Source organism: Amphiura filiformis, unplaced genomic scaffold, assembly GCF_039555335.1.
Source record: "Amphiura filiformis unplaced genomic scaffold, Afil_fr2py scaffold_96, whole genome shotgun sequence".
NCBI lineage: Eukaryota > Metazoa > Echinodermata > Ophiuroidea > Amphilepidida > Amphiuridae > Amphiura > Amphiura filiformis.
In genome coordinates, this window is record NW_027305560.1 from 125,358 (window position 1) to 137,500 (window position 12,143).

Sequence of the window (12,143 nt, forward strand, 5' to 3'; positions counted from 1 at the left end):
TATTAATTATTATTTATTTATTTATTTAATTTATAGGGCCTATGCCTATACTTATGGTACTTATGTATCTATTTATTTGTTTGTGCGTGTATTTATTTATTTATTTATCTATTTTCCTTCAGTTATTGGATCTTATCCTACATTTATTTATTTATTTATTTATTTATTTATTTATGTATTTATTTATTTTAACTATTATATTTTTGTTCAATCACCTATCACATCTCGAACTATATGAATCAAGCAAGCAAGCGAGCAATCAAGCAAGTATTGAATAATTCAATTAATTAATTAATCGATCAATCAATTATAAAATCACATCTGTCAAACAAGCAAACATATTGCAAGACTCACTCATCCATCACTTACTCACCCCTCTCATACTCACGCCTCTTACTCACGCCTCTTACTCACCCCTCTCACTTACTCACCTCTTACTCACCCCTCTCATTACTCACTCACGCACCTCTTACTCACCCCCTCTAAACATCACTCACTCATCACTCAGTTCATCACTCACTCATCCCTCCCTCCCTCACTCTCACTCACTCACTCGCCGTCACTTCCCCTCACCACTCACTCACTTACTCACTCACCACTCACTCACCACTCACTCACTCCACCATCACCCACCCACTCACCCACCACCCCCCCCCCACCATCACTCACTCACTCACTCACTCACTCACTCCACCATCACCCACCCACTCACTCACTCACACACACACCCACTCCACCATCACTCACTCACTCACACCCCGGCCCCACTCACTCACTCACCACTCACTCACTCACTCCACCATCACCCACCCACCACCACCCTCCACCATCACTCACTCACTCACTCACTCACCACTCACTCCACTATCACCCACCCACTCACTCACTCACTCACACCCCCACTCACTCACTCACCACTCACTCACTCACACCACTCACTCACCACTCACTCACTCACTCACCCCCACACACCCCCACTCACCCCTCCACTCCACCATCACTCACTCACTCACTCACTCTCTTATCACCTACCCCCTCTTAATACTCTCTTGCTCACTCACTAGCTCATTCCTTATGACTCACAAACTTACTCACCACATGTTCACACTAGATGCACTCAACTCGATGATTTATCGATTGCGTTGATTGATTGCTTGAGTTATGGTGTTATAGAGCCTCCTTGATTAATTGATTATTAATTAAGTTTTTGATTGGGTGAGTGTGTGAGCGATTGATGAAATGATGATTGATTGATTGATTGATTATTGATATATTGATGGACTGGTTGGTCGCGTTTGATCGCGTTAGCGTTTAATCACTCGCTTGCTTGTTTGTTTATTTCTTGCTTGATTAATTATTCAATTATGTTTTTATTGAGATGCGAGCGATGAACAAATAAATAATAGAACAAATAAATAAACAAGCAAATGTATAATCATCAATAAATAAATAAAATAAATAAATAAATAAATAAATAAATAAATAAATAAGTAAGCAAGCAGCAGTTATCAATTAATTTATTAAATGACAACGATTTACACCACTCCGAAGTAGCTATAAACAAATAAATAAATGAACAAACAAATAAACAATATATTAATGAAAAATAAACAAATTAACAAACAAACTTATAAACAAACACATAAACAAGCAAATAATCAACAAAATATTAACAGAAAATAACAAATAAACAAACTTATAAAAAATAAACAGATAAACAAAATAACATAAAATAAACAAACTTATAAACAAACAAATAAACAATATAATTAACAAAAAGATAAACAAATAAACAAACAAATTAACAACAAACTTATAAACAAACAAATAAACAATATGATAACCAAAAATAAACAAACAAATAAACAAATTAACAAAGTTATAAAAAATAAACAAATAAACAAAATAATTAACATAAAAAATAACAAACAAATTTATAAACAAACAAATCAACAATATAATTGACAAAAAGATAAACAAACAAATTAGCAACAAACCTATAAACAAACAAATAACAAAGTTATAAACAAAAAAATAAACAAACTTAAAAACAAACAAAATACAGACAAATAAACAAGGCCATTAACTAAAGATAAACAAACAAGGAAACAAACAAAACAAACTTTTAGACAAACAAATAAAACAATATGATTAACAAAAAATAAATAAACAATTAACAAACTCAGTTATAAAAAATAAAAAAATAAAAAAAATATTTAAGATAAAATAACAAATAAAATAAACAAACAAATAAACAATATAATTAACAAAAATAAATAAACAAATTAACAATAAACTTATAAACAACAAATAAACAAACTTAAAAACAAATAAATAACAAACAAACTTATAAACAAACAAACAAAATACAAACAAATAAACAAAGTCATTAACAAAATATAAACAAACAAGCAAACAAACAAATTAGCAAACTTATAAACAAACAAGTAAACATTATCATTAACAAAAAATAAATAAATAAATAAATAAATAAACAAATTAACAAACTCATAAACAAACTAATTAACAAACAAAGCAAACAAACAAACTTACAAACAAATTAATAAAATCTTGTTTAAACAAACAAGTAAACAAACTTAACAAAAATAAACAAACAAGTAAACAAAACAATTAACAAAAAATAACAAACTTAAAAACAAACAAACAAAATACAGACAAATAAACAAAGCCATTAACTAAAGATAAACAAATACGCAAACAAACAAATAAATTAACAAACTTTCAAACAAATAAACAATATGATTAACAAAAAAATAAACAAATTAATAAACATAAAATAATATGCAAATAAACAAACTAATAAAAAGTGAGTGAGTGAGTGATTCAGTAAAATAATTAACAAACAAATAAACAATATAATTAACAAAAAGGTAAACAAATAAACAAACAAATTAACAACAAACCTATAAACAAACAAATAAACAAAAATACAGACAAATAAACAGTTACTAACAAAAGATAAACAAACATGCAAACAAACAAATAAATTAACAAACTTATAAACAAACAAATAAATAATATGATTAACAAATAAATAAACAAATTAACAAACTTATAAAAATAAACAAATAAACAAAATAATATGAAATAACAAACAAATAAACAAACATAAACAAAATAATTAACAAAAAAAACCAAATAAACAAAGTAACAACAAACTTATTAACAAACAAATAAACTTATAAACAAATAAATAAACAAATAAACTTTTAAACAAACAAACAAAATGCAAACAAACAAACGAAGTCATTAACAAAACATAAACAAATAAATTAACAAACTTATAAACAAATAAATAAACAATATGATTAACAAAAAATAAACAAATAAATAAACAAACTTATAAACAAACTAATTAACAAACAAATAAATAAACAAACTTATAAACAAATGAATAAACAAACGTTTCAACAAACAAGTCAACAAACTTATAAAAAAGTCTAAAAAATAAACAAGTAAACAAAACAATTAACAAAAAATAAACAAACAAATAAATAAAAATCAAACAAATAAAACAAACCAAATATAAACAAATAGTTAAAATAATTAATAAGCAATAACAAACAAGTAAACAATCAAATAAACAATACAATTAACTAACAATAACAAATAAATAAACCAATATTGTCCATGTGGTAGTTCGTGCACACTGTACTGTGTATCTCGGCATTTTAATACTGCACAGAATACTTAGAACGCTTGTATATACGTCATTTAATTAATTATTCATAAGTCGGTCCGGCGGTTGGAAATCAGCGATTACCCGGATGAACTCTCAACTCGCTAGCTGATTTTGGTCATATGGCGGCGCTCTAGGGAACACACAACTAAATAGACGTCCTATTGAAATACACGTGATATAAAGGAAGTGTTCATAATTACTTTGGTAGGGGAGGCTGGATGCCGCTGGAAAATATGTAGGGGGTCATAAAATTTTAGGAGTTCTGAATATCGAATATGGGAGGGTTAAAAAAGTTTTGGGTGTATGAACAAGGGGGGTTAAAAAGTTTTGGGCACATAGAGGGGGGGGGGGGGGGATAAACACTTTAGCAGGCCAATTACAATTGATTCTTAGTTTCCTGTTTCCCGCCCGCGTCCGAAGTAGAGAATTGCAAAATATTTAATTATTTTATTTATATTTTGGATTTTCTCTTTAAAAATAACTTTTAATGACTACCATTTGCTACTTTCTGACTTTGATCATATCATCTATAATGATGAATAAACATAGATCCTAATTGTACCATTACTTATGTATAAAATCAAACATAGTAGTAAAATAATTAAATGCATGCTCCTTGTCAAAATAGCTTGATGTAGGTTGCGACCGCTTATTTTAAAATAAAGAAAATAAAAGATAATTAAAAATTAATAATTAAAAGTCGCCTCATCCCTGGTTTTCAACCATGAAACAGGAAACTAAGAATTAATTGTGAAGGGCCTTAAATAGCAACATTAGTCCTGAAGCAAAAAATATAAAATAGCCTGAACTTTTTTCGCGTGCTACACGGGCAAATGTTCCAGTAAAACCAGAATAAAAGTTCATTCCAGAGAAGGGTATTTGATCAGGTTCTTTATGTAAATTTGATACCGTAAGTCATTCAATAGTCAAGTATGAAGTGTTAAAAATTGTCTTGTTGTCTATAACTTAATTTTGAGGTTTGTGTCAGTTCCTTCTGGTCTGCTCATTTAATCATTAAAAAGTACAATTCTTCTTTAGTGTTGACAATTATTACAATTATGTTTCATGCAGTAGGCCCCCGGGGGAGGCACTCCCTATCTGAAATGGCAGGGATGTGCCTCGGCCATGTTAAAAGTAGGGGGCTTTCAGGTGTACAATTAGGCCTACAAAAATATGGCGTCATTCAGTACACATACCTGTTAGAAAGGCGTGCTTCTCAAGTGATCACAGAGTAACATCAGCAAGACTGAAAATCAAAGATGCTTAGGGAGTGTTCAGAAATACTTTGGTGGGGGGCTGGTAAAAAGGGAGTGGGGCCAAAAACGTTTTGGACCCTAAAAGAGGGGGGACCAAAAAGTTTTAGGTGGAAGGAAAGGGGGGGGGCCAAAAAGTTTTCCCCGGGAGTTTTCCTCTTCAAAACCCATAATTTTCGCGCGCTTCGCGCGCATTGATACCCTCCATATCACTTTTAACAGGGGCAAGTTTTGGTTCAGTGGTTTTGTTTGAAAAAATGATGGCACTTTAGTGTACACATATCTATTAATTAATATAACATTAAAGATGATCAGCAACATCTGGGTTGGTCTCAGCAACATCTGGGTTGGTCTACGAAATACTGGCACTTTTTATCATATTATATCTCTTTAAAGTAGGCTACAAATATGATTATGTACCAATCTGATCAAAATACAACTAAATCAAGAAAATATTGCAAATAAATTGCATTTCTTTGCACGTAAACTGCACACTTCAGTTTGCTATTTCTCATTGCAAAATTATTTTGTACACATAGGCCCATGGGATTTATCATAGGGCAGAGTGGGCACAGGCAGTGGCGTAGCCAGGATTTTTATATTGGGGGGGGCAAGTTTTTGACACAAACCGACAAGTAATATTGACAATTCGAGCGTAGCGAGCGAAGCGAGAGGAGCTCGAGCAACGGGTGGGGTCCAGGGGCCCGCCTTAGGGCCCCTGGTGGGGTCCAGGGGGCGAAGCCCCCGGAAGCTCTGAGGTTTTAGCGTTGTGGAGGGGCATTTTTCATGCATGTTTTTACCTTTATATATAGTATTTTGTTCCTTTAAAATTGAGTGAAAATCACTAGAGAAGGTAAGGAAATAATGTTTTAACATGTTTTAAAGAGAAAGGTTGCTATTTAATAGTGTTTAAAAGTTTGAAATAATTTACGTAGGTTACACAGTGCGCCGGTGTGCCTAAATACCATACAAATAAGTAATGTTGAATCATATTTTCACATTTACTGACACTTTTAGTCGGACCCACGGTCTTTGGGGCCAAAACTGATACATGTGTACATTTGCGTGAACAAATGAATCTCATATTTGACCATTTTAGCTTTTTGCATCAATTAGTTCCAATTTTAACAATATTTGACCATTGAAGTTTCAATATGGCCAAATTTTTTGCACGGTTCGCGCTCATTTGTACTATCATAATAGCCACGGACCCACATTATGCTGATGTGCTTATGAACCTCCAAATAAATCCTGTATTTCATTTATCCCTGTAAAATCAGATAAACACCCTGACTAATCTAAATTGAAAATTTCCTTGTGCTTGTATTTCATGCGCAATTGTCCCACCGCGGTACCGGGAATGTTTCAAACATTTGCCTCCCTCAATGACATGTGACCCATATCACTATTAAGTATGTTTGTTATACGATAATGGGGGTCCAAAAAGTTTTGTCTGTCAAAAGAGAGGGTCAAAAAGTTTAGCGGTCCATCGAGGGGGGGGTCAAAAAGTTTTCGAGCAAAAATTTGAGGAAGACCAGCCCCTACCAAAGTATTAATGAACACTCCCTTATGAGACATATCAAGAAAGCACAACAGAAGACATCAGGCTCAGTTATAACCAGGCAATGTCTGAATTAGCAGGACCCTATAATCAGGCAATTGAGGATGATCTCAACACCAAGTTAAAAGAAGTTGAAATGGCACATGACAACTGTAAACACAGTCAGAGTTGGAGACTGATTAATGACATTACAGGAGAAGAAGAAGATCGTCAATGAGGGGCCAGCTGAAAGGAGACACTCAGATGGAAAGGGTCAACAACTGGTATCATCATTTCAAAGATCTGCTAGGAAGTTCCCCAGATATAGAGGGAGAAGATGATATAATAGAACCCATCGATCACAGATGATCTCGCGATTGAGGTTGGTCCTTTTAGCCATGAAGAATATACAAAGGCTAAGACAGCAATAGCAGAAGGAAATGTGGAGAAGACGGCATCCCACCAGAAGTCTTAAAGAGATGTGACCTGGATGACCTGGTGCTAGGTTTTTGCAACGATGCATTGCTGAAAGAAAGAATGCCTGATCAATGGTCTATTCTAAATATAATCCCAATACGAAGTCAAGAGACCTAAGTCAAGGAGGTAACTACCGTGGCATCAGCCTATCCTCAATAGTAGCCAAAACCTTCAATAGGATGATACTCAACAGGATAAGACGGTAGACCTGAAGTTGATAGACTTCTGAGAAACAACCAGAATGGTTTCAGAGTGGGAAGAACAACTGTCAGCCACATACTGGCTCTTAGAAGGTTAATAGAAGGAGTGAAGGCCAAAAATCTACCAGCTATAAATATCATTCATTGACTTCAGAAAAGCCTTCGATACTATAATTCACCGAGGCAAGATGCTACAGATCCTCATAGCATATGGGATACCAAAACAGATTGTGGATGCAATTGGAAGGACATACAAGAAAACCAGAGCCAAAGTGATCTCCCCTGATGGAGAAACTGGGCTATTTGACATCCTAGCTTTTATACTGCGGGTTTTCAGTGCAACAGTGGAGTCTGTGTTAACATATGGATGCGAAGCCTGGACCATAACTCCAAAACTAGCTAAAGAGCTGGACGGCTGTTGCACTCGAATGCTTAGGGCAGTGTATAACATCCATTCGAAGCAGCATATAAACAACAAAGAGCTGATGGAGATCTTCCAAGACTCTCAGAGAAGATTAGAGAAAGGAGGACACGCTTCGCAGCCTTCGCTGGACACTGCTTCAGGAGTAAGTGCGAACCTGTCGCCAATCTGATAACCTGGACACCCAAACACAGAACAAGAAACCCTGGAAGACTACCCCTTTCATTATGTAGATGTTCTCAAGCAGGACACTGGACTACAAGCATCAGACCTGGGAACGGCGCGCCGATGCAGGACAGGAGGATATGGAAAGCTGTCGTGGTTCGGGAAAACCACCCGAAATAAGCAAGTAAGCAAGTACACAACCTGAATAAAAATGGGGTCATTCGGTATGAAACTTTAAATAAAGGGGGCCATTTGGGGTAACAAACTGTAAAATTGGGGTTATTGGGTACATGATTGCCAAAAATGTGTCATTGATTGAGTACACATAAATTTTAAAAATCCCCATTATTTCTCGAGGAGAACACAAATATCACCTAAGTTTGGGAATAAAAAGGGCCAGAGTCATTAGGTAGCAAGAAATAGTAAAAAGGGGTCTTTGAGTACCTGGATTTTTGTTAAAGGGAGTCAATGCGCTTTATTGGATATTAGGTATGACAATAACCCGGGGGTCACTCCCATTGTGGCCTGTACACCATCCGATAATCAACTTTTGAAAAGCACCCTAAACAAGGATTTAACCCTTGGCTAAAACAATACCCTACAGGGATTTTATAGTCCTTGCATCAAATTTCATACCCTAAATTTCATTTTCGCGTATTAGCAATTGCAATTTTGCTACCCTTTTTCCCCATTTTTCACGTTTTTGACACCCTAAACACGGTACGCGCGTATCGTGCCTACCCACGAAAAACTACCCTTTTTACGCGTTTTCATTATCGCGGATGGTGTACAGGCCACAATGGGAGTGACCCCCCCAGGACAATAACACAAAAAAGGGGGTCATTAGGTACAAGCCGGTTTGAAATAGGGGGTCTATCCCGAGGCACATAATGCATATCCATTATGGAAGTGCCCCCCCCCCCCGGAGTAGGCCTACATATTAATTTATTATCACTATATATACAACTAAATCATGACTTACAATAACAGGCAGAGGAAGCTTGGAGAACTGGGGGGTACACGTTTCCACCCTCTAATTTTTGCATGGGGGACATCCCCCTAAAAATCCTAGGAGAAAAAAATTGCCCTATATATGCAACTTTTTTAGCACATCAAACAAGTCAAAAAGCATCGTGTTTTGGGCCCAAATAGGGTAAAATTTTAAAATTTTGCGCTTCGTGATCACGCGAACTGGCCCATCAAATAGCGAAACACACTATTTCGGCAGTAGCGTATAGCCAGGGGGAAAGTGCCCCCATGACAAAGATAAAAGAAACTTTCCCCTGACAAAAAATGAAAGATAAAATCGATATCTGGAGGGCAAAGGAAAAGAAAAGGGGAAAGGAACCCCTTTTCCACCCAATTTCACCCCGATCATGGGCTAAAATAGTGTAAAGTACCAAACGTTTGCGCGCTGTGTGCAAACATTGTCACAATAAAGGCATTTTCATCCCCATCATGGGTGAAAATAGTGTAAAATACAAAATGTTTGCACGCTACACGCACATATCATCCCGATAAAACCTTTTTTGGAAGCTCATATACATGAAATGCTCAAATAGAGTCTCTCTAAAAAACAAAAACGATATATGTATTTGCAACTGCAATATTTTTCCGATTGTGCCCCTGAAATTTTATTTTGCACCCCCCACCCCCAATTGCAGTAAAACCACAACAAAATATACTCGTCCCTTGACCCCCTAAATTTAATTTGAACCTGAAAAATAAATGAACATGAAAGTTCATGAGTGATTTTTCAACATATTTGACGGTTGGATAAATATGGGTGCTGCAGCTTTGGAGCTAAGCCAATATGGCGCATTACTTTGAAGTTGGTAATGGGTAAATTACACTGTGCCTGAGTATCCCCAATTTTCACTCAAATTTGAGGACTTCGGGCAGAAATATGCTTGTACAGTGCTATGGGGAAATTTTTCAAGTTGATAATTATCCCATTTTATGTCAGATTCAGTTTCTACACAAAATTTCACCCTAGAAAATGTTCCTTTAAGTAGGATATCTTTCACTTTAAGTTACCACCATTCTGGCCACCAAACGAAAGTCAAAGCTTGAACGCTGTCTTATGTTTAAGGAGGATCAGTTTCCCCTACATGCACAAGTGCACAAATAAAAACTACATTTTCCACCACATGTACTTGGGCTATGTGCATCTGAGTCATTTACTGTATCATGTTTACAGAAACTTATGATTTATTGGAGCTTATAAGCTAAATATTAATAAAACTTCAATGTAATTATCAAGATGTGCATAATTAATGATAATAATTTTAATCATGGCGGGTCCCAATACTAGAATGCTCACACTGATAGGGTTTGTCTTTAGTGGGAGTTGCGAGTTTTGATGTGGCGTTTGAGAGTACCCAGTTGCGCAAAACATTTCTGGCAATATTCACTGATAGGGTTTTTCTTTAGTGTGGTTTTTGGTGTGTCTTTTGAGATCACTATTTCGTGTAAAGCATTTCTGACAATATTCACACTGATAGGGTTTTTCTTTAGTGTGGGTTCTGATGTGTCTTTTGAGATCAATATTTTGCGCATAGCATTTCGGACAATAATTACACTGATAGGGTTTCTCTTTAGTGTGGGTTCTGATGTGTTGTTTGAGATGACTACATCGGGCAAAGCATTTCGGACAATACTCGCATTGATAAGGCTTCTCTTTAGTGTGAATTCTAATGTGTTCTTTGAGATGACTAAATTGTGCGAAGCATTTCTGACAATACTCACACTGATAGGGTTTCACTTTAGTATGAGTTCTGCTAATGTGGATTTTGAGATTACCCGAGTCTGTAAAGCATTTCTGACAATACTGGCACTGATGTGGTTTCTCTTCTGTGTGAATTTTGATGTGTCTGTTGAGACTACTTTTTTGTGCAAAACAGTTTCGACAATATTCACACTGATATGGTTTCTCTTTTGTGTGAGTTCTTAAGTGACGTTTAAGAGTAGCAGATAGCGTAAAACAGTTTTGACAATATTCACACTGATAGGGTTTCTCTTTCGTGTGAGTTCTGATGTGATCTTTGAGATGACTAAATTGTGCAAAGCGTTTCTGACAATACTCACACTGATAGGGTTTCTCTTTAGTATGAGTTCTGATGTGGCTTTTGAGAGCACCTTTTTCTCTGAAGCATTTCTGACAATACTGGCACTGATGTGGTTTCTCTTTTGTATGAATTTTGATGTGTCTCTTAAGATTACTTGGGTGTGCAAAACAGTTTCGACAATATTCACACTGATAGGGTTTCTCTTTCGTGTGCATTCTGATGTGTCTTTGAAGATGACTAGATAGTGTAAAACATTTCTGGCAATACTCACACTGATAGGGTTTCTCTTCAGTGTGAGTTCTGATGTGGCGTTTAAGAGTAGCAGATAGCGTAAAACTTTTCTGGCAATACTCACATTGGTAGGGTTTCTCTTTAGTGTGAGTTCTGATGTGTTGTTTGAGAAAACTACTTCGCTCAAAACATTTCTGACAATACTCACACTGATAAGGTTTCTCTTTAGTGTGAGTTTTGGTGTACGCGTATCCTTTTAGATTGACAGATTTTTGAGGATATTTACACCGAAGTGTCTCTCTAGTCTTTTTGTTTCTACTAGCTCTAACATATTTGGTCATATGTCTGTCAACGTGACCTTTCAATATATGCAAAGAATAGAGGTAGATTCCACAAAATCTACAAGTAAATGGTTTTAAAAGTCTTGCATTCATTTTAAATGTGTTCAGCATTGGGTCTTGTTGTATGATGGGCAAAGAGAGTCCATTAAAGGTATCTTCAGTAAAGAATCAGAGAAAACAAATCATGAGTTGGTGGCTTTTATATCCAGGTAGTGGTTGTAGAATTATATATAACTGCAGAATAATCACATTCACAGCATCTGAAAGATAAAGAATAACATTCTAAAATCAAACTTAATTCGTTAGGCCAATTAGACATACGAGGGTATGAGATATTAGGAAATATTTCCTAGCCTCTTAACCACAGCTACAATAGCTATTCATGACACATGGTATGAGGGATAAACCCGGTCCCCGCACTCCGTGTATCCGCGGGTATTCATGCTCGTCGAAAATTTCGCGAAATAAGGGGTGTTTTCAGATGAAGAAACGCGATTCGCGAAACACACAAAAAAGGGGTGTTTTTTCAAACCACGTTTTCGCGAAATTGACAAAAAAGGGTATTTTCATCAAGCAGCCTACGTGTTTCTGCCAGAAAAGGGTATATTAGAAATATCATTCGCGTTTTAGCGAAAATAGGGGTATTGTCGAAGGGCAAATAATTCGCGAAATCGCTGAAAAAAGGGGTGATTTTCCCCTAAAAACTTCACGAAATGAGATGCAAAAGGGGGTGTTTTTAAAGTT

At 35.6% G+C, this 12,143-nt stretch overlaps 1 protein-coding gene across 1 annotated transcript; it reads right to left on the reverse strand.

Moving 5' to 3' along the window:
* Window positions 1–9,484: 9,484 nt before the first annotated feature.
* On the reverse strand, window positions 9,485–11,652 carry LOC140144905 (uncharacterized). The gene has a single exon (XM_072166703.1). It carries the CDS (start codon window positions 11,508–11,510, stop codon window positions 10,170–10,172), a length of 1,341 nt encoding a protein of 446 aa, XP_072022804.1. The 5' UTR covers window positions 11,511–11,652; the 3' UTR covers window positions 9,485–10,169.
* Window positions 11,653–12,143: the final 491 nt, after the last annotated feature.